Source organism: Vigna unguiculata, chromosome 8, assembly GCF_037176805.1.
Source record: "Vigna unguiculata cultivar grain cowpea cultivar isolate G323 ecotype 2 chromosome 8, ASM3717680v1, whole genome shotgun sequence".
Classification (NCBI taxonomy): Eukaryota; Viridiplantae; Streptophyta; class Magnoliopsida; order Fabales; family Fabaceae; genus Vigna; species Vigna unguiculata.
Window position 1 is genome coordinate 23630219 of NC_140799.1, and position 24577 is coordinate 23654795.

Below are 24577 nucleotides of genomic sequence, written 5' to 3' on the forward strand. Positions count from 1 at the left end.
GCTACAGCCAAAAACCCTGCATTAAATTGCTTCTTCACTTCTTCTTTAATCTTTAGTGACATTTCAGGTTTCATTCGTCTTAACTTTTGTTTAACTGGGGGACATTCTTCTTTAAGTGGAAGTTGATGTTGCACTATATCAGTATCCAACCCAGGCATATCCTGGTATGACCAAGTAAACACATCTCTAAACTCTTTCAACAAATCACATAATTTTCCTCGTACCTCCTTACTCATGCTGTTACCAATTTTAACCTCTTTTCTCTCATTTTCATCCCCTAGATTAAGTATTTCAATGATCTCTTGATAGGGTTTTATTTCTCGATCTTCTTGTTTCACTAACCTTAACAACTTAGAAGAAGGTTCCCAATCGTCTTCATGATCATCATCCATATTATCGATAAGGTGCTCAAAATTAGGAATATTCACATCATTATTTTCAAAACATTCATTGTCATATCTGCATTATTTGGATTTATAAAAGAAAATAAATAGAAAAACAAAGTATGTAGTGAAAGAAAACATAACTGAACATCACATTAACTGAAAACGAAAAATAGAACCAGCTCATAAAGACATCCTAGAATGTTTTGGGGAAAAACAAAAATAAAAATAACAAGCATTACATTTGATTGAACTTAAACACCACGGGTAAATTCACGGTCTTCCAATTATTGATCTGCATGTTGGGAGGACAAGGCTGCACCAAACTGGAACTTCCTTCCCTAGATTCATCTTCAATGACTGCAACTTGACTAGCATTGATCCATCCAGCACTACGAAAGCTCTTCTTTAAGTCACAGATGGTGATCGTTCCTACCCTCGGCTCACGACCCTGCAAGCGAGCTAAGCTTCGTTCTTTCTTTTCCTCCATTAATCTTCTTTTGTCCTCCTTAGTAGGCTTGTACCCCAGGCCGTATTTGTTCTTGTTCTCAACAATTTTCAGTGGAAATATTGGTCCCTGTCCAACTTTGCCTAGGCCTTTCCCATATTCATAACCTTCTCTCAACATAACCCTTGCCATCATCAAAGAGGCACGTGACAAATATGGCTTTATCTGAAATGGTTCAACATATGTAATCCCCACAATTTTCAAAGCTTAAAAAGCCGTCTCAAGAGCCTCCTCTGTTGTTTCAATATATCGAGCAGATGAAGGACCACTCACCAGAAAATCTTCCTCTCCTGAAACTGTTACCATCTTATCCCCCATTACATACTTCAACTTTTGATTCAAAGTGGAAGGCACCACCCCTACAGAATGAATCCAAGGTCTACCAAGTAAACAACTATATGCCGGTAAGATATCCATTACTTGAAAAGTTATTTGAAATACACACGGACCAACTTGAACTGGCAACTCTACTTCTCCCATCATCTCTCTTTTGCTACCATCAAAAGCCCTCACAATCATAGTACTTGGCTTCATAGGGAATTTATCACGTGATAACTTCTCCAGCGTCACCTTAGGCATCACATTTAGGGAAGAACCATTATCAATCTACTTCTCTAGTGTCCTCTTCCTTCAACTGGTATCTCATCATCCGAAAAAGTAAGGAAATCATTAATGGTAATATTATTAACAATCCCTTCAAATTTATCCAACGAAATATTTTGTTCAACATGAGCCCCACTTAGTATTTTCATTAGCAACTTTCAGTGAGTTGTCGAATGCATGAGCAATTCTAAAAGCGAAATACGAGCTGGCATACGATTCAACTGCTCCATCACCTTGTATTCGTTTTGTTTTATGAATTTCAAAAATTCACCGGCCTCTTCATCTGATATTTCTTTTTGTTTATCTTTTCTGCATTTTTCCTCATCTTGTATCGTCTTTTCTCTTAATATCTCTTTTGCTTTTTCAATTCCATCATTTACTTTACTTCTATGGCATGCTTCCTTCCTTAGATCTGGTGGTGTAAAGAAATGACCACTCCTTGTTATCCCACCAAGACCTGATATATTTTCAACATTTGGACCTTCATGCACAGAAGTGTTTTCAACCTGTTGTCCCTCACCTAATTCATGTACTTCATACTTCCATGGAACAGCTCTATCACTTTCATAAGGAAAAGAGGATGGCGTTTTTATCACTATGGATTGCCTTCCTTGTTCCATGAAAAAAGGTACAGGTCTAGTGAAATGAATCACTAAAGGTTCTGGCGTGGTTAAATTGGATTGTTCATCAGTTTGGGCCAATACCTCCTCATCCTTCTTTCCATAAAAAACTTGCAGGAAATGCTTATCAACTAGATTTTGCAACTCTAGCTTGAACTCCATACAATCATTAATAGAATGTTTGGACCCGGATGGAATGCACATGCATTACCCAGATCATATTCACCTTTTACTAGCCCCCTTTCTAATAGTGCTTCATGAATGAATTTCATAGAGCTCCAAATTTCACTCACTTTTCTTACCAACCTTTTCTCCCTGACCTCAATAGCATTTGTTGAAGTCTTCTCATGCCCCGACAAAGGGTTATTTTCAATACTAGGTTTATCTTCTTTGAATGTCAACCACCCCGCATCAATCAAAGATTGTACCTTATATTTGAGAGGAAAAAACTTTTCTGTCGAATGCCCCTTTACCCCTCCATGGTAGTCACATGTAGCATCTGGATCATAACTCTTGGAAAAAGGAGGTTGTTGTGGCTTCATTAGGCAAATTGCAACAAAAGATTTACGAAGAAGCATCTGTAACAACTCTGTGTATGTCATAGGAATAGGAGTAAAATGAATAAACTTCCTCTCCCTTCTTGTATTAGTACTTTGACCTGGGTTCTCACTATTACTAGCAGTCGCTTTCTGAGGTTGCAACTGATTGTTTGAAACAGGTTGTATTTGGTAATTAAAAGGTGTACGGTTATCCCATGCAGATGCGGCATGAACTTCAACTTCTTTTTTCTTACTTTGATTGAAACCTGGTTTTTTGGTATTTGCAGCCACGGGCGGGCCATATGCAATTTTACCATTTTTTATCCCAGTTTCAATCCTTTCACCAATGATGATGATGTCCGCAAAATTAGAAGATATATTCCAATTCCCAATCATATGCTCATAAAATGGCGGTTGTAATGCATTCACAAACATCGTAACCATCTCCTTATCATATAGTGGTGGTTCAACCTGGGCAGCCATCTCTCTCCAACACTGGGCATACTCTTTGAAAGTTTCATTTTTCTTCATTGTCATATTTTGCAATTATATTCTGTCTGGTGCTGTATCCATATTAAATTTATATTGCTTAATGAAAGCATCAGCTAGATCCACCCAAGAATGAATATGAGTTGGTTCAAGATGCATGTACCAATTCAACGCTGCCCTAGCTAGGCTATCTTGGAAAAAGTGGATAAACAATTTCTCATCATGAGTATGACCAGCCATCTTTCGACAGTACATTGTTATATGGCTTTTTGGACACGTAGTCCCCCTATATTTCTCGAACTCAGGCACTTTGAACTTAGGGGGTATCACCACGTCAGGGACCAAAGATAAGCCTACAGCATCACCGAATCCATAACTTTTATTCCCTTCAATAGCCCGTAGTCTTTCCTCCAATATCTCTAACTTTCCCTTGTTATTCTCAATCGATGAAATAACTTGAGCTAGTGTCTTTTCTTGTAAACCCACACCTACAGTCGAAACATGTGGTGGAATCGATACATTAGGATCTGTGTAAGTTGTGATTCCAGCCACACTTCCTCCTGGGCGTACTTGGTTCCTAAAATCAACCATCCCAGTTGACACTTGGAACTGCTCATTAGGTAATGAAACAGGTATGCTTGTATTACCACCAGAGAACGGAATCTTAACTTGCTCTACATACTCTGCCATTGGAGGTGTGTAACCCGGAGGTAAGCCATAAGGTGGAAAAGCTTGAGATGATGTCCCTCGACTCACTATATGATGTGGTGGGTAAACCGGAGGTCCACTTGATACATGAGGATGAAAGCCTGGAGGGTAGGAAGTACCACTGTCAACTGCTGAACTTTCTCATGAACTCTTAATAGTCCTCAATGCCTCCAAGATCTGACCCATTTGATCCTTTATTTGGCTGATTTCATCCTTCACTTGGCTAATTTCTTCCTTCACTTCCTCGTGTGCATTTTCCCAATCCTCCATTGTTTTGAATTTGCCCGAGTTCTATAAGGGTGTCTCGGAAACTTTGTCGTATTCACTTACTGTCACTTTTCTGTTTAATTTCAAATGAAATGAGAAGTGCAAAAAAGGAAAACAAAAGACAAAATGCAAATGCAAACATTCTAGCTAGAAACTATAAAGTTGTGCGAATAACATTGCAAGTAATAATGGAAATTAATGCGGAATAAAGTAGTCGATTCATTAGAAAATCCACAATGTTCAGAAATTCATAACAATACGAAAAAGAAAGAAAGCATAAACATCAACTTCTAGCTCTAGCCACTATATTCTTCATTTCCCCTACTAGCTCTCTGCAATAACCAAGGAAATCTTCAATTGCTTTTGGTGGATTGAATATAGGCATTGCAATCTCAGCATCAGTTAACATCCTGGGTACATCTTCAATTACTCTATTAGCTATAGCTGCTAACTTTGAAAAACATCCTCTCCAATACTCTACAGTTCCTTTTAACTCAGCACATTCAGTTATCAATCTCTGATTTTCCTCCTCCGACTCTGCCCGGTGCCAACTCTCCTCAACCACTTTTGCTTCATAAGCCGATACTGTATCCTTCATCTGTCTCTCAAACTCTTTGTTCCTGTACTATACCAACGCTCTTCTTCTAGCTTTACCTCATAAGCTGCTGTCATTTTTTCTGTCTATTGCTCCATCTCCTTAATCCTAATCTGTGCGTTTCACAGCTTGTTTAATGCCTCCTTTTTGTCTCTCGCCAATTCTTCACATAATGCAATTTTCTCACGTTCAGACAATACCACTGCTTTCTTCTCTTTGCCTCTCAAAGCTAGCTCTTTGTTAGTTGCCTCGAGATCTTGTTGTACTCTAAAGTGATGGTTTCTTTCCTCTCTCTGCTTCTTTATTAATACATCACAAGTTTTGATCCTGGCTTCATTGTCATGTTTGAGATTTATATATTCACGGTGAGCTTTCTAAAGATCATTAACAAGCTTAACATTTTTCTGCTTCATCTTTTCTATTTCTTCCTTAAGGGTTTTGACTTCCTCACTCTCCATATCTTGTTGTTCTGGCATGAAGGCAACTGGTTTGAACGGTAGCTTCACCACTTTAACCCTATCCATTACCCATTGCTGATAAGACGTCTTCTCATTTACTACCCATGGCCTAGAGTCTTTCTCTGCACGCACCACACTGCCCCAAGCACTTCTAATTCGCCGGAGTAAATCATTAGAAGTCCATTCTTCATAGCAATTCCACACTGCAACTAAAGATTATGGATTTGGTGCACCCCGTATAGGATATCCAAATTGTCTTTGTGCTAATATCAGATTATAATTAACACAATATTTGGTTCCTATAAGAGGTACATTTGGGTACTCTCCACAGTGTATGATATGTGACCTCTGCTGCCAGGATACCTCTCGTTTGATCATTCCATTATGTAACTTAGCAAAAAAACACGCCCATTCTTGCGCTCCTTTAGTTGTTGGCTTGTAATTTGGACTAATATGAGAAGTAAACCATTTATATAATACTGGCAAGCAACATGACAACTTCTTCTTCTTAGATTCATAACACATATTCAAATTTCCATAAACATCAGCTAAAATTGCTGTGACTGGGTTTTCTGCATTGATCTTATATGCTATGAAAACATTGATGGTTGAGAGATCAACAAAGTTATCGATGCTTGGAAAAATCATGACGCCATAAAGAACGAGCGCCAGTACATCCATGAAGGTTTCCCCCATGTCTTTATCAGCCAATTGACGTAGATGTCCCTCTAGAAACCCTTGAGGAATGCCTTTGATGGTTCCCTTTGTAATCATTTTGCTTTCTAACTCTGTAGGGTGTATCTTCAAGATTCCTGCTAGTGTTGAAACAGATGTATTTTGCGTTGCATGCTTGTAAGAAATCTTGCCTTCTAATGGTAGATCTAGAATATCCCAAAATTCCTCCACTGTCGGCACTAATTGAAAATCCTTGAAGGTGAAGCACCGGAGCAGCGGATCATAGTATTGGACCAAAGCAGTAACAGCTGGAACCTGAGTATCAATCTCTAGAAGATTCAGTAAATTCCCATACTTCCTTCGAAAATTGTTACTCTGGATAGTCTTCATCTTCCCCACCAACTCTCGAAGATAAGTCAAGTTTCCTTCCTTTGCTCTAATTGACTGCTTCTTTTTTAGTGACTCTGAATCAGAATGCTATCCAACTCCAGATTCCCTATTAATTTCCATTTCTTCTCCAAGAAAATGACACAGCTTTATAATTTTCTACCTAGAATGGATATAATGAAAATGTACAAGAAGACAAGAAGAAAAACAATTACAAACTACATGATGCTATGAATAATTTACATAACTTATTACAACCCAAAGAAAAGAACACAAACCAAGAAATACAAATAAAATAAATAAAATAAAATAAAAAATAAAATAAAATAAACAGAGAAGGAATTATAGGAATACACATCTCCCTTCCGTGCCTTATAGGGTTCAAGCGCATCATAGGATTAAGGTATGTATATGTGTTCACCAGGATAGTCTCCTATGTCCTAAGGATAAAAAGTCACTAGAGTTATGGCCCACTTCACGACATTTCTCACAACAGTTGGTAAACAACACGATGTGAGAGCATCAAATGAAGCAAACATACTCTAGTTGGGGTTCTCACAATGACCACTTGGGAAGTACATCCACTATGGCACTGCTACACAATCCCCTTCTAATTCTAAGCTACTCAGACTCGGGTATAGGGTCGCGCTCATGTCATGTAAAAAAAAATAAGGTGAGTGTGTGAAGGGAGAGAAAACATGCACACCTAATCCCCCACCTGCAAAAGAGATCCATACAAAAACATATTTTCTACCCTAAGGTTCAATATCCACAAATATGTCATACACCAACAGGAATATATACATAAATTGAGAAAGGGAAAAACAAAACATCTAAATTTAACACATCGCTTTCGCATATTCAATTAAATAGGCCTGACTCTCTACGGTCTCCAGTGAAGTCGCCATCTGTCGCAACCTAAATCGCGACAGGACGACGAACTAAAAATAAATTGATTTGGAAAAAGATTTTAGAAGTCGCCACCATAGTTTATTCAGGAAAACTATGGAAAACCATAAAAATAAAATAAAGTCTGCGAAAACCAAATTTTGGGTCCGGGAGTTGGTTACGCATAGGGAAGGTATTAGCACCCTATAGCGTCCGCCCAAAGGTGGTACCTTTAATTAAATTTGCAAAAGAGATGTGTTTATTTTAAATATTTATTTTTCCCATAAATAAGAAAATATTGAACAAAATTAGTTTTTGATTAAAAAAGACCCAACAAGGATTAACCTTGGTCCTACGTATTCTCATTAAAAAATGAGAAATCAGGGCTACGTAGTTCTTTATAAAATTGTTTGATTAAATGATTTAATTTTTGAAAGTTGTCTTTTGACATATTTGAAAAGAAATGTCGTGCGGCGCGAGCGGTCAATTAGACATCAAACACCTCTTTATAACTTATTTATTGATAAGAAAGAGAGTGTCATGTAACGCGAACGGTCAATTAGACACCAAAAACATTTTTAATATTTTTGCATTTTAAAAGAAAGTGTCGTACGACGCGAGCGGCCGATTAGACACTAAAATAATTTTTATATTTTTATATTTTTAAAAGAAGTGTCATGTGACACGAACCGTGAATTTAGACACTACAAAAAATTTTTAATATTTTTGCATTTTAAAAAAAAGTGTTGTATGACGCGAGCGGCCGATTAGACACCAAAACAAAGAATAAAGAAAATAATTTTAAATTTTTATTTATTCTTATTTTTGAAAATTATTTTAATTTTTATTTCAATTTAAAATATTTTTATTATTTTTTGAAAATGACATGATTGAAATGTGAAATTTACTTAAAAAATGCGGAAACGTGATACATAAAGAAAAACGCGGGGTGCATAAAGTAAACGCGGGGTGCATTAATGTAAAATGCGGGGTGCATAAAGTAAAGTAAACACATCATATCTAAGAAGAAAATAAAGGAAATGGGTGTGTGCTTAGTGAAAATGCATGTACGTAAAGTAAACTAAAACTTAACGAAAGGGGTGTAGGGTTATTACATTGGGGAGTGAATGAAGCAAATAAATAAACAAAATCCAATATTAAAAGCAAGGTTGCATAAACTGAAATCTGGAGGTGCGTGAAGAAACAACTTAAATATGCTAACCTTAATTAAAACAGAGGTGGTGCGTGAATGAATTATAGTGGTGTATGAAGTAAAAACTTAAATATGCTAACTTTAATAAAAGAAAAGGGGGTGCATGGATGAACTATGGTGGTGCCTGAAGTAAAAACTTAAATCTGCTAACTTTAATAAAAGACGAGGGGGTGCGTGAATGAACTATGGTGATGCAAGAAGTAAAAACTTAAACAAACCCTAAAGCCATATATAAAAAACGCAACTCTTACTTCGTCTCCTACCTCCCGCGGCCACCACCCAAACACCATGACCGTCCCTGTTTGAGACCCACAAGTGGACCACCACCGGCGTCGAACGGCCAACAACGGCGAAGAACGGCCAACAACGGTGGCAACCCCTAATGCCATCAAATGGCGTTACCAACTCCAACACCTTCTCACATCGCATCACCCCAGAATCCAACACTAGTTCAACCGTGGCTCACTATCTCTCTTGCCGTGACCACCACAGCAACGTCGATGACCACCACGAACCAACACTTACTAAAGCCGACACCAACATTACACTTCCCAGAATGACAATGTTCACCGCTGAATTTTATTTTCCAGTGACAAATCCACTCCTTTCTACTTCTTTCTATTTCATTATTTAATTGATTTGCATTGTAAAAAAAAGAACAGAGAAGTATTTTTGTGATATGAAACTGTTTCAATTATTTTTACCGGCATGTAATCAATCAATCAAAAGCCTCAACTCAGAACATCATACAACATTCAAAAGGTTTGAAGATAGAAAATGCGTACTTCTTTTGCAATTCTGCCTTTGATTCCAAAAATTGTTGGTTTACCAATTGGTTCTCTTTTGTTGCAATTCCGAATTCAATGATTTCAATAAAAAAGTTGCATAGCCATGGTGCCAAAAAAAATGCAGAGAATATTTTTATGATGAAATTAACGTGTGTGTGGTAACCCCCTGGTTCTTGTGTTAACTTCATTAGTAGATGGGGTGGGCAGCAGTTGGAAGAAGTTGGGATAGAAGAAAAAAACTGTTCCCTCCAATCCACAATTTTTATTTTTTATTTTTTAATTTTATATATATATATATATATATATATATATATATATATATATATATATATATATATATATATATATATATATATATATATATATATATATAAAACAAAAAGATTATTTTACTTAACACTTAAAAACATAAATTAAAAACTTTTATTATTTAACTTTTATTTATTATTATTTTTTTAACAATTTATTATTTTTTATCTTCTTTTTTTTATGTAACACTTATTTTTGAATATATGTATATATATATATATTATTTTTATTTTATTATTATTATTGTTATTTTATTTTATTTTTATATTTTTTATATTTTTATATTTTTTATATATTTTTTGTTTTTAAAACAAGGGTTAAATATGTTTTTGGTCCCTTAACTTTTAGTGAATTTTGGAATTAGTCAATTTTGAAACTTTGGACCAATTTAGTCCTTAATCTTTCGGAATACGTGGATTTAGTCCTTTTAATCAAATTGTGTTAGGTTTATTTGATGTTTCGTACACATGTTAGGATTCTATTTCAGTTGTTTATACTGTTTGACACATTTTTGCTTTAATGTTAAGTCAAATACTATTGTGAAACGCACTTGAAATGTCAAATAAACTTAACAAAATTTGATTAAAAGGACTAAATCCACGTATTTCAAAAGATGAAGGACTAAATTGGTTCAAAGTTTCAAAATCGACTAATTCCAAAATTCACTGAAAGTTTGAAAACATGATTAGGATAGAGTTGATCTTCAAAGCTAGGGGGTTGTGATACATACACTTCTTCATTTAAGAAACCATTCAAGAATGCACTTTTCACATCCATTTGAGAAAGTTTGAAACTACACATGCAAGCATATGCCAAAAATAATCCCACGGCTTCTAGCCTAGCTACAGGTGCATATGTTTCATCAAAATAAATACCTTCCTCTTGATTATAACCTTTAGCAACTAGTCTGGCTTTATTCCTAACAATGTTACCATTTTCATCCATTTTATTTCTAAACACCCATTTAGTACCAATTACATTCATTTCATTAGTTATGGGAACAAGAGACCACACATCATTTCTTGTCAATTGATTAAGCTCATCTTGCATAGCAACAACCCAATTACTATCACCTTATGCATCATTTACATTCTTAGGTTTAATTTGAGACACAAATGCAACATGTTCAAAGAATACAAGCTTGTGTCTAGTTGATAGAGACGCTCCATCGCGAGATTCACCGACCGTCCACTCCAATCGGTGTTCCACCGATTAATCCACTCGAAACACCAACAAAATGTGGCAGAAAACTTGATTTAGGTGATTAGCGCTCGGATCTCTCTCGTTCCAATGGGGAACTCTCGTTCGTCACTAGTTTCAGAAACCCTAGGAGGTAGAACCTTTACTAGGAATTTGAGCTCTGAAAAGGGATATAAACCACACTATATTCATCAAAACTAACTATTACATGAGGTTGGCCTGCATTTACAGTAAGAAGAAGGCAACCAGAAAATAAACCCTAACATCTAAAGGTAAGAAAGGGAACACGCGTGAAGAAACAAAAATGTGAACAACGATCCTCATGGCAAGGAAGCTGTGAGGGCAGGATAAGCTGTGAGGGTTGAAGTGGAACCCTAGCAGGCCTAGTGTGAAGGTGCGTGAAGAAAAGAACCCTAGCAGATTGTGGTTGAACATGCGAGGAAACTTTGTTGGACCCATGGTTGAAAAAACAATTGAAAGCCAACAAAAGGGGAGTGTTGGATGATGTTAGCACATATGGAGAAATGGGTTGCACATTGCAAACTAAAGCCCAATAGGGTGATGTTGAAGATATCTCCCCACGTGTAGAAGTTGTATGAAGGAGTGTTGTAGGTGTTGCCATCCACAAGCATTAGTGGTGCGTTTGGCTGCACGTTGCAAGCCCAATGTGTTGACTGTAACACCCCAATTTTGGGATGTCACATAATGTTAGAAAATTATCGCGTTTAGCGGAAAAGGGTTATCAGAAAAAAATGTAACAATAAAAAATCTTTTAATTTGAATTAAATTACAATATTCAAAATGTCAATTTGTCTAAAAAATTCAAATAGCAATTGCGAACAAAAGAAAATTATATATAGTTTAGTATTTGATTTAAAACAACTAAATAATTATAAAAACTCCCGAGTTCACCCTAACCTCTTGTCGATCTACTCCATGCCAAAAGCATATGCATTATCATCTACTCTCATATAACACATACGTTATACGATTTTCGCACATACAACAAACACACAAACATCAAATGGGGGTAAGTTAACCATAACAATGATATATAAAAGAATTTCATAAATAAAACATGACAAATAATACTCAACATCGCATTCAAATAACACTTAAGCATTATGATCATAATCAATCTTTGGTTTGCACACACAACCCCCAACATCCCAACAACCATACCAAACCACACAGACTATCACATTCATCTAGAATCCTTAACCATATTGATCATAATCAAGCTTTGGTTTTCTGCGGCCTCTCACCCCACAACAACATCTAGTTTCCTAGAACAGATGGTTCGATGTGTCCTACTATCGTAACCAGACTGTCTCCCTTATTCCTCAAGGAATTATGAGTAAAAACATTGATGCATCGCACATCGAGCATTATACTCACAACGAGCCAAAATAAGGTGAAACATCTATCCTCTCCCCACTACTTCACACAAGCGAGAGGGTACAACATGATGGACGTCCTTGATGGAGAAGTGGAAGGAAATTCATGGAAGACACCAAGAAGTAAATGAAGTGCAGCGGAAATGAAGATATGAACAAGAAAAGCTCTCGGCAATGGAGGTTTTTGGTGAAGATGAAGAGTAGAAGTGGTGCTATGGTGTGGAAGGTGGCTAGAGGCTATGGAGGAGAAGGATAGCCTTGTATGCTCTCAATTTAATAGAAGTGTGGAGTGATCTCAACACTAGCATCTATTAGCAATTCAAGAGTAACCATTACAATAGTTGAATGACTCTATTTATAGGCACATGGCCGACCAAATGAGAAGCAAATGCAACAAAGAAGTAATGCAAATGTACCTTGGAGGAGAACCTTGATTGGAGACCATGTGATGTAGGAGATGAGTCTTGATGATGCCAAGTGGCATGTCACAATCTCCTTGCCCAAGTCACACACTCCATGCTACCATCACATTCTCCTTGCTTGGCTCATGCTTTGCTTGCATCCAAGTGTAGAGAGAGCTAAGGATTCTCAGCCAAAAGAGCAAATTGGGCTCGACCAAATTGTTCCAAAATGTTCTAACTTATTTTATTGAAAGCAAAGCCTAAAAAATGGCCCAATTTAAATCTAATCTACGGCCTTCCATGCATCAACTCATATTTTGTAGATTTCTTTGGCCCATGTGAATAAAGATAAAATTCCATGATTGACTTGATAATCTCTTGAGAGGTTCATGTGGATCTTCTTCATCATGCTTCTAGTGATTGGGCCTCGAGGTGGGCTTGGGCTTCTTGATGCATTTGGGCTTAGGCTTATTGGGATCACATCACAACACTCGAACCAATCCTCTACCACTACTTCACACAAGTGAAGATGACCTTTTTCTATTGCTTCACCCAAGCAAAAGAGTCTTCACTGGGTTCCTAGGTATGAAAATCCTCACACAACATTTAATTCCACCAAGAGCTTTTAAGCAAGGCAAAACACTCTCAACATGCAACAGATCAGAGTTACAGATTGCCAACAAAATTCAAACCATCACATCATGCATAACAATAAAGTTCCATAACGAAAACCAAATTCGTATTCCAAATGTAATTCACATAAGCAACAAACCGAATGAATGACATTCATTCCAACACAGTATAACATCACACTCAAGTAATTATCCTCAAATCACCACTTAAACTTCATACCATGCAACCCATACAAACCAAGAAAAACCACCAATCACATAATCTATTTACTCAAGTCACTCTCCCACCGTGAATCACAGCCTTGCACACCTTCAAGCCTCAACATCCTCACTTACATCTCTCTCTCTTGGAAAATAACTAATTCTTATATTTTTTATCCAATCCAACTTAACAACACATTATGCAAACAATTTGGGATTTTAGAAATAAAACTGTAGCTTGTGTAAAACTCCAAAAATTTTGTATTTATCTTCAAATTAAATATGATTGAATCAAGAATAAAATGCAACAATAACCAACTTAATTGAATAACTATAGAGAAAGTTATGCAACAAAGGTCAATGTTGTCAACAACCAAACTACAAGGACCTTGCGATAAAACATGCTCTTACTAGAGATCTCCGATTCAAGATCTGATCGGTCAAATTCAAGAACTATATGTTAAGGATCAACTGTTAAAATTTCAGCTCGATCCAACAATTAACGAAGTAGAAGCCTTCATTTTACGAAAGGTGTGCAATGTAGGAAAATGGGTAGCGCCACACCATATACTTCTTTGTTGTGAGATTTTGACTTGTTCCCCTGCACAATTCGGTATCTTACACTTTTATCTTCTCAACTCATTTCAAAGTGATTTATAGATGATACCAAACTGAACAATTGTAACAATTAATATGTCTCATTCCAATTGCATTTTAAATTACCTAAAATTCTCTAACCCATAGATACCCAAACATGAAATTCATCCCCATTCAATACAAGCATCAATCAAACATACTCAGCACATTCCAAAACAAAAATAAGTACACTTTATTTAAAAAAAAAAAAAAAGAGTTCTAGCTTCCCTTACACATGCATGTTTTTCCCATTTCATCCATCAAACAAACAACAAGAAAAACAAGAGAAGAAAGCAAGGTTGGCTTCCTCTACCTGGATTGCTTTTTTCCCTCTCCCATAGCCTTCAACTCTCAATTCCTCTACTCTTGTTTCTCTCCCTCTCCCCCTTTTTCCAAAACTCTAACTTTTAACCTATATACCCCTCTCACTCCAAATCTTTTATGTTAATATCCTCCATTTCAAAACATAGAGAAAAAAAATAAAAGATAGAAGTTATATAATATAGCATGAATATATATGTGAATCTACAGTGTGCATGATATATATATATATATATATATATATATATACTGCACATAATTTCATTCTACGTACCTCTACACAATTGAGAAAGAGAAGCTAAATTCATGTTTTGTGGGCCCTACTCCTTAAAGGATAAAAATTGAATTTAAAACCAACACACAAAGCAAAATTCGGCTAACCAAGTTCGAACCCTGCACTTGTATGCATTGGACACAACTTCCACCACTAGACTACATGCCATCACAGGATATAACATGCATTATAAGTATTAAAACACTTCTACTCCACAAACCATAATTCCTTAAATCACTTAAATAATTATTATAAATACCACAATAACTTAAATCACTCAAATAATAATTATTTCATATTTCATAATTTAATAACCTAATTAAATTAAATAAATCAAGAATATTAATTAAGCCATTAATTTTTCCCATGTGTTCCTTTTTAGTCTAAATTTTCTTGGGTCTTACATTGGCAATGAGTTTAGATTGGGTTGCATGTTGCATTTCAAGTCTGGTCCACGTATGGGCTTGTAAATCAAGGTTCCTGGCCCACCCAAAAGACAAAGTGAACTGTAGGCCGCAACAATTTTATTTATTTAATTAATAACCAAAACAAATAAAGAAAATAGGCCTACCCATTGGCCAAAGCTATAAGCCTTGTTGGGATCACATCACTAGTGGATACTCCCTGTTTTATATCACTAATTATGTTGTCCTTTGGTAATCCCTTGGGTTCAATCCTCTCCTTGGGTAAGTTGTTGTCTACAGCTTTTTCAGTAGACTGAATTTCCTTTTCAAAGGGTTGATTTCCTGCAGCAGATTGCTTCTCGACAACAGTTTGCTTATCTTGTAGCAGTTTGCTTATCCTGCAACAATTTGCCTATCCTTCAACATATCTTCTTCATCTACAATCTTAGGTCTTTGATCTTGCTACACTGGTTAGTTTCATCAAATACAACTTGCACAAACTCTTCACCAATCATTAGCCTTTTGTTATAAACCCTATATGCATGGTTATTTATAGCATAACTAAGAAAGATGCCTTCATCCGCTTTTGAGTCAAATTTGCCAAGTTGCTCTTTTCCATTGTTTAAGATAAAACACTTGCAACCAAATACTTTTAGGTGATTTAGAGCATACCTTTTACCATTGAAAAAAAATCATAAGGTGTTTTCTTTAAAATTGGCCTTATCAACAGACAATTTAAAACATAAGAAGTTGTGTTGACTACATCAGTCCAAAAGTACTTAGGCAATGAGGTTTCATTTAACATGGTTCTAACTACTTCCTCTAATGATTTGTTCTTTCTCTCAACCACTCCATTTTGTTGTGGAGTTCTAGGAGTTGAAAAGTTATGCTTAATACCATGTTTTTCACAAAAGTGTTCAAACTTTTCATTTTGAAACTCTCCACCATGATCACTCCTTAGAGAGACTATTTTAGAACCTTTTTTCATTTTCTAAAACCTTGGCAAGTTTCTTAAAATCATGAAACGTTTCATTCTTAGAAGCTAGATATATAGTCCATGTAAATCTAGAGAAATCATCAATAATGACCAATGCATAGAAGTTTCCACCAAGACTCATGGTTCTAGAAGAACCAAATAGATCCTTGTGAAGCAATGGCCTTTCAGTTGAAATACAATTTTTGGGTTTAAAGGAAACCTTGTTTTTCTCTCCCTTTTGGCATGCTTCACATATTCTATCCTTCTCAAACTTAAGTTTTTGTAATCCTTCAACCAATTATTTTCTATTTAGCCGATTAAAATGATGCATATGTATGTGATAAAGCCTCCTATGTTATAACCAAGTATCATCCTCTTTTGTAAGCAAACAATGAATGATAAATGATGCATGATGCAGATTAAGCAAGTATATATTGTTGACTCTTTTGGCTAACAATACCATGCTACCACATGCATCATATATAAAGTAATGATTTGGTTCAAACACAACTTTAAAACCTTTATCACAAAGTTAGCTTATACTTATCAAATTGTGCTTTAACCCTTCAACTAGAAGCATATTGTGGATGTTGAATGAGGCTCCATTGCTTATGACTCCACTTCCAAGTATCATTGCTTTATTGTTGTCATCATAAGTCACAAAGCCTTCATCCTTTATAACTTTGCAAACTTGGACTTGGCACTTGTCATATGCCTCGAGCAGCCACTATCTAGGTACCATAGGTCTTTCTTTTCATGTTTTATGACCTGCAAAACAAAATAGCATTACATGGTACCCTTTGATAGTTTGGGTCCAACATGGTTATGCCTTTCTAGATACTTTTGGGACCCATTTCATAAAGCCTTTAGGTACATCATCTTTTTTAGCATAGAAATTCTTAAGCACATGGCCTTTCTTCATTCAATGGTTGCAAGAAATGAAGGGCATAACATTTGGCTCACTTTTGGAATAAACACTAGAGAACTTCTTGACTTTCTTTTCAAGGATAGGATTATAACCAAGTCCACCCTTCCCAAAAACACAATTTTTAGAACCAAGAACATCTTCTAGGTTTGTTTTTCCTCTTGTGAATTTTGCACAGGTTTTCAAAAGATATTTCCCTTGATTTTTCAAAGTAGTACATGTAAGACCCGAGGAATTTAAATAATTAAATAAATAATTATTTCATAAATGCAGGTAGTGTGAGCCTTTATGGCATTAAATTCTGACATGTGTTATGTGGAAAAGTATTAGCTCAAATGGTTGACAATACTTAATTATATTAAGAGGACTTAGGTTCGAATCCTATGTATGTCAATTATGTGCTATTAAATTTATAATGATTTTAATAAAGTGCGGGATCATGATGAGTGATAACATAATTATAGAATTATGTGAATTATCACGAAACATGAATTGGTTGAATGGTTGTGCATTGATTTACCATTGGCATGGTTATGGTTTTAAACCTTGGTAGAACCAAATTAAGTTTTCTTTTTGCTAAAATTAGTTTTGGCATGAAGGTTAAAAGGCGAGGGAACCTTAGCCGACTGAGAAGCAGCCAAAAGGTTTAGAAAATCACAAGTAATGAATAGCAATTAAGCCTTGTTAATAACCATTTTCGTTTTTGGGTCATTAAGCAAAATTAAGGCTGACATTGTTCTGCACTATAGTGAGAGAGAATTCAGAGTGAATTTGGGTGGTGGGTTGAAGCGTGGAGATTGAATTGGAGAGAACTAAAGCAAGCAACTGAGAGCAAGGGAGAATCAAAGGCTATTCAAGTTTAAGCAAGGATTCTAGGTTAGAGGAGTTCCTATTGTGTGTTTTTAATTATGTTTATCGTATGAATATGTATTATGTATCATGCTTGAAGTGTATGACCTTGCCATTCTCGGACTTTTCGTGTTTCTAGATTTTTCCAGAAACCGCTTGGCGGCACATGAACTACCGTTAGGCAACACATGTGATTGAGCCTAGTTTTTTGGGTTTCCCTATGAATCGCCTGGCGGCTAACGACAACCCGCCAGGCGACGTATTAGTTGTTGCCAGTTTTCCCTTGTTTGTTTGGTTTATCAGTGGTGTGGTGGTACTTGAATTGGATTTTTATTGTACTTATACGATTGGCATGACAAGACTGGTCTATAATTATTTAATTGGTGGAAATTACATGAACTCTTGAATGAAATTATGATTAGGGTTCATGTTGGGGTTGGAAATAATTAAGCATGAATTATGTATATACTCAATGCACAGTTTTATGGAATTGATGTTAATATGAATAAAGTATGAACTTTGTCATATGTGTGCATGTGAAATTATGTTAGTGTGAAAATGCGTACTATGATTGGAGTGCTTGGGAATCAGGACTAAATCGAAATAAATCTTGGCAGAACCCAATTTTTCAAGCATCGTTTGGCGGTGCCTGGACTACAACTAGGCAACACCTCAGTTCTGCTGATCATATTGAGTTTTTGTTATGATTGTGTGTATTAGGTATTATGTTGGATAACTTGGTATGTATGATAGGGATTAGTAGGGTGGTGAGATGAAGGAAACTCAGTCATTGGATATCAAATGATTTATGTATGAGTATGTGATAATTGGGATACATGCTTTAAACTAAATAAAGTTGTATGTTGAACATGATATGGACTGTATTTATTTGGAAGCTATAATGAGGACACCACGTGTCAGTGATTAAATGTTATGGGTTGGTTAATTGGTAATATGATGATTGTGAACTAGAATGTACCATTGTTGTTTAAGGGGATGGTGTGCTATTAATTGAGAAATATGCTAAGTGAAGTGTGTGAAAGAGCAAATCAGTTTTATAAATCTGCCTGGACGATTGAGATTGGTGTTTTGAGGTGGCTAGATTATATACTTCCTTGGTTGTGTTATTTTAAAGTGTATGTGAAATATTGATAGATTTGTGGCATGTTGCGGAGGAGAATATGATAGACAAGATAATAATTGGGTTAGTGCCATGATTGAATTGGTGCCTTATGATTCAGTCTTAATGTTATAACTGGATAATTGTGTGTGTGGCATGGTTTGCGTACTGTGTCTTTGGGGTCCCTTAGGACCTAATCCAATCACCAAAAACCAGTAGCATTGCGCTATTGGTCTAGCGCCTAGCGGCGCGAGGCAAGCTGTCAGGCGATAAATACCAAAAACAATGGCAGTGGCCATTAGACGTGCATGGCGCCTATCGACAAGGTTTGTTTTGCAAGGCAAAAGTGATGTGGCAAGGTTTGTTTGGTAGTCTGGGGACAACTACGAACTTCGGTTCATTTTGGGGAACTCTACTTGGTGTCGTGGATTGTGGGCGTGGTAATTTATTCCTGTGTGTGGACTCTTAGGTGGTGGCCTGTAGTCGGAGGGGCGAGTAGACATTCGTGCAGCAAAGGTCGATAAGTGTACTCACCAAAGTGTGTAGAATCAAGAGGCGTCTAACGTATGGTTTGAAAGTTGAGGAACTAAGGAATGAGAAATACTAACACGAGTTAAAATTTAGAGATACTTTAATTATGTTATGTTGTTTATTTTAATTGAGCTCACTCTATTTGTGTGTGTTTGCCTATGATCATGTAACTTGTTACATGGGAGCAGATGTTGATGCAGGTGAGCGTATGGATGCTTAGAGTCAGAGTGGGGACCAGCTGTGGGAGTTTTACTAGTTTTTATTCATGGACTACTTTTGTAATGGTTTTAATAAACAATTATGTTTGTAATAATTGAACGCCGTGGTTTTTATTTTATTTTGGTGCGTTGAAAAAAGTTTTTAATTTTTGCGTTTGGGAAAGTACTTAATATTAAATGCAGTTTTATTAATTTCTCTCTTTTTATTTTAGATAAGTAATTTCCGGCTAGGACGTTACATTTGGTATCAGAGTCGTGATTTCAATGATTTCATGGGATCTTTGGGGAGTGAGCTTATCACGTTGATATTTGAATGTGTTGCTTTATTTTGTTGTTACATTGAATGTAAGTTGTTTGATTTACGAGTTAAATATGTGGCTCATTCAGGCTATGGCGAATAGGAGAAGGAAGAATGATACAGGCGCTAACGAGATTGTGCAAGCAATCCACAAGATTGTGACGTTATGCAGCCTATTGCAGCGCAACCAAGAGCCATGGTTCCACCAACGAGACTGGTGACTATGGAAGATGTCCAGAAGCATAAGCCGTCAAAGTTTAGCGGCAAAGCTACTCCTGATGAGGCTGATGCTTGGCTAGAGCAGTGTGACAAAATATTTAGAGTATTGGCGTGTATTGAGGCACAACATTTGATGTTTGCCACCTTCCTACTAGTGAGCAATGCGGAGTATTGGTGGACAAGGATGCAGCAGTAGATGGAGATCCGACAGAAGGAGGTGAACTAGGCGAACTTCAGGATGCGATTCCTAGAGAAGTACTTTCCAGACTTGGCTAAGCATGCCTTGGAGGCTGAGTTTCTCACCCTACAACAAGGCAACCAATCAGTGCAGGCATACGTGAATCGCTTTGAGTGCCTGGCGAGATTTCAATCGCAAGCTATTACAGAGGAGTGGCGTTGCAGAAAATTTGAAGGGGGTCTGAAGCACTAGTTGCGCAGGTTTCTAGTGCCACTACGGATCAAAGAATTTCCAGTTCTGGTGGAGCAGTCCAGAACAGTAGAAGAGCTAGAGACGGGACCCAGTCGGGTAGAGAGGTCACAAAAGGGTACCTCGGAGACCAGGCAGTAGAATACACCATACAACAGGCCATAGTCGTCCTCTCCAAGATTGCGCTGCTATAACTGCGGGGGTGCACATCTTCGTAGGAACTGTCCTAAGGCTGCGGGAAGTTTAGGAGGTAGTATAGACAATGTGAAGTGCTACAAATGCAAGCAAATGGGGGATTATGCGAGGCAATGTCCCAATAAGAAGACAATCAGAGAAACACCACAGTAGCAGAAATAACAGAAGGTGTTAACAGAGAGACCCAAAGCTGCTGGGAGGGTTTTTGCTTTGACTAGTGTTGAGGCAACTCAATCAGGTAACCTCATACTTGACAAATGTTTGTTATCTGACCATAGTCTTTTGGTTTTGTTTGACTCAAGGGCTACTCATTCATTCATCTCCAAAGAATGCGTGAGTAGACTTGGACTGGTAGTCCGCGATTTGGGGTGTGAACTGACGGTCTCAACACTTGCATCGGGGCTAGTCTCGACCAACTTAGTTTTTGTCGGATGTTCTATAGAAGTGGAAGGACACAGGTTCAAGGTGAACCTTATTTGCTTGTCGTTGGAGGGACTAGATGTGATACTAAGAATGGACTGGCTGTCAAACAATCACGTCATAATTGATTGTAGATGGCGCAGCGTAATATTTCCAGAAGCTGACGGGTTGACATTGATCTCTACTCGCGAGGCTCTAAAAGAGGAGGCCGAAGGAGCTTCGTGCTTTATGATAATAGTGCAGTTAGAGAAGAAGAGTACATTTGATCTTATCAGAAGCATACCGGTAATGGATGAATACGCTAATGTGTTTTCAGATGAAGTTCCTAGATTACCGCAAAGCTGGGCTAGTGTCGATGGCCCCATATAGAATAGCACCGGTGGAGTTGGTTGAGCTGAAGAAGCAGATTGAAGATCTGCTAGAGAAGAAGTTTATTCGACCTAGTTCGTCACCGTGGAGAGCTCCAGTGCTATTAGTCAAGATAAAGGATGGGAGCTTCAAACTCTGTGTGGATTACCGTCAACAAAATAAGTTGACGATTAAGAATAAATACCCACTGCCCATAATCGAAAACTTGTTAGACCAGATGAGAGGAGCAAGGGTATTCTCTAAAATTGATCTAAGGTGTGGATATCATCAGATCCTGGTAAAACCTAAGGATGTTTAGAAGACTGCTTCCAGGTCTCGATATGGTCACTATGAATACGTGGTGATGCTATTTGGAGTGACCAATGCCTCAGCGATATTCATGGACTACATGAATAGAATCTTCCGACCGTGATTAGATAAGTTTGTCATGGTATTTATTGATGACATTCTTATTTACTCCAAGAACCGAAAGGATCATACTGAACACCTAAGGGTTGTGTTAAATGTACTCAAAGAGCACCAATTATATGGGAAGTTGTCCAAGTGTGAGTTTTGGCTAGAAGAAATTCAGTTCCTTGGTCATGTGATCTCAGCGTAGGGTATTGTAGTGGACCCAACAAAGATTGATATAGTAATGAAATTGGAGCGACCACAGATAGTGTCAGAAGTAAGGAGCTTCTTAGGATTGGCAGGTTATTACAAGAGGTTCATGGAGGGGTTCTTTAAGTTGGTGAGTCCCATGACACAACTTACTCGCAAGGATCATCCTTTCTCCTGGACCGATAGTTGTAAAGCGTTTTCGAAGAGATGAAGAGAAGGCTGACCTTAACTCTAGTCTTGGCAATTCCAGACACGACCAAGACATTTGAAGTGTACTGTGATGCGTCGTACCAAGGTTTAGGTTGTGTTCTGATGTAAGAGAAAAGACTTGTAGCCTATGCATCTCGACAATTGAAGGTACATGAGAAGAATTATCCCACTCAAAACCTGGAACTGTCCGCAGTTGTTTTTGTATGGTTTGCAATTTCAAGTCTTCAGCAATCATAAGACTATGAAGTACTTGTTTGATCAAAAGGAGCTAAATATACGACAGACACGATGGATGGAGTACCTCAAGGACTACGACTTTTAGCTATTATACCATCCTAGTAAAGCTAATGTTGTAGCAGATGCCTTGAGCTGGAAACGAGTACATATGTCTTCCATGATGGTAAAGGAACTAGAGTTGATAGAGAAGCTTCGAGATATGAACTTGGAACTACAGATAGGTTATGATCACATATGTTGTAGTGTGCTGAAGGTTACTAATGAGTTTCTTGATGAGATCAGAGTGGAACAAGGGAAGGATCAAGAATTACAATAGATCTTGGGGTGGTTAGGTACAGAAAAAGGTAAGGATTACAAGATGGGGGCAGATGGTATCCTTCGTTTCAAGAACAGGGTGTGTGTTCCATGGGGACCAAGGTTGAGGAAGAGAATTCTGGAAGAGGGTCACAAGAGTCGTCTTAGCATACATCCTGGTATAACTAAGATCTATAAGGACCTGAAAGACACTTTTTGGTGGACTGGTATGAAGACGGATGTGGCGGACTTTGTAGCATCTTGCCTAGTGTATAAGAAGGCAAAGATAGAATACTAGAGGTCGGGAGGTACGCTAGAACTGTTAGAAATCCCTCAATGGAAATAGGACAACATAGTGATGGACTTCGTGACTCACTTGCCAAAGTCTACAAGGGGTTACGATGCGATATGGGTGATTGTATATTGACTGACGAAGTGTGCTCATTTCTTGTCGATCAAATAGAAATTTTTGATGGATAGATTGGTAGAGTTATACGTTAGAGAAGTGGTCATACTACATGAGGTACCAACGAGCATAGTGTCAGACAGGGATCCGAGATTTAGTTTGAGGTTTTGGCAGTCACTGCAAGCAGCATTAGGAACGTAGTTGAGGATGAGTTCAGCATATCATCCTTAGACTGACAGGCAGTCAGAAAGGACTATTCAGTCCTTGGAGGACTTGTCGCGAGCTTGCGTATTGGATCACTTAGGTAGTTGGAGTGAGGTACTCCCTTTGGTGGAGTTTACTTACAACAACAGTTACCACTCTATTATGGGGATGGCACCTTATGAAGCATTATATGGGAGGAGGTGCAGGACTCCATTGTGCTGGAATCAGGATGGTGAAGTAGTGGTGCTTGGCCTTGAGATTTTGTAGATGACCACTAATAGAGTGAAGATGATCTAGGACTGGATACGAGCTACCTAGAGCTGGCAGAAGTCTTATGATGATAAAAGAAGATGACCGTTGGAGTTTGAGGCTAGAGACCATGTGTTTCTCAGGGTGACTCCAACCACTGGTGTTGGAAGGGTTCTCAAGTCAAGGAAGTTGACTCCAAGGTTCATTGGGTCATATAATATCACTCGAAGGATAGGCCCAGTGGCGTATGAGATTGCATTATCGCAGCACTTGGCGAACTTGCATAATGTTTTCCACGTGTCGCAGTTAAGGAAGTACGTGAACAGTATGCTCAGAGTGCACAGAATGAGGAGTGTTAAGAGTATGAGGAGAATCAGAAGAATCAGAAAAAGTCACAGAATATTCAGCATGCAAAGATGGATTCCTAAGATGCCTACGTACTCTGTGGAAGGTCCTATCAATTTCAGGGTCAATGGGTCGTAATTCACTTGGGTTTCCCCTAGTCATGCACCAAAATACATTAATTCTAGTGGAATTGGCATAACAAAGGGTAAAACTACAAGTATACTCAAACGAACTCCAAATGACTTGAAAATTGGTAGGATTGTCCCTTGAGTGATCAAACAGTAGCACAAAAACATTCAGCTCAAAACTCAAAGTACAAGTATTTTTAAAAGTTTTTCAAAAGTAAAAAAATGAAGAAAAATCACAAAAAAACATTGTTGAAAGATAGAAAATTGCATTTTCTAGAGAATCAGAGTTTGATAACCAGTAGAGCGGATTTCAGCAAGGTAGGAAATTAAATTCCACCCTAAATGCATATAAAATAATAGTGATTCTGATAACTAGAGAAAAAGTTATGGTCCTCTGAAGTTTGACTAAAAATCAGTCGAAAATTTTTTTGAATCTCTCAACTCACGCCATACCAACTGCT

General features: G+C 37.3%; 3 protein-coding genes across 3 annotated transcripts; 1 reads left to right on the forward strand and 2 right to left on the reverse strand.

Annotated features, from left to right (window-relative positions):
• Positions 1-1652: 1652 nt before the first annotated feature.
• LOC114194981 (uncharacterized) lies at positions 1653-3184 on the reverse strand. The gene is made up of 2 exons (XM_028085379.1): positions 2417-3184; positions 1653-2264 (listed from the first exon to the last, which is right to left on the reverse strand). Exons 1-2 carry the CDS (start codon positions 3182-3184, stop codon positions 1653-1655), a joined length of 1380 nt encoding a protein of 459 aa, XP_027941180.1.
• Positions 3185-5086: 1902 nt separating this feature from the next.
• On the reverse strand, positions 5087-6235 carry LOC114194982 (uncharacterized). Its single transcript, XM_028085380.2, has 2 exons — positions 5404-6235; positions 5087-5355 (listed from the first exon to the last, which is right to left on the reverse strand). Exons 1-2 carry the CDS (start codon positions 6233-6235, stop codon positions 5087-5089), a joined length of 1101 nt encoding a protein of 366 aa, XP_027941181.2.
• A 14035-nt stretch (positions 6236-20270) lies between these two features.
• Positions 20271-21443, forward strand: LOC114194984 (uncharacterized). The gene is made up of 2 exons (XM_028085381.1): positions 20271-20448; positions 20893-21443. Exons 1-2 carry the CDS (start codon positions 20271-20273, stop codon positions 21441-21443), a joined length of 729 nt encoding a protein of 242 aa, XP_027941182.1.
• Positions 21444-24577: the final 3134 nt, after the last annotated feature.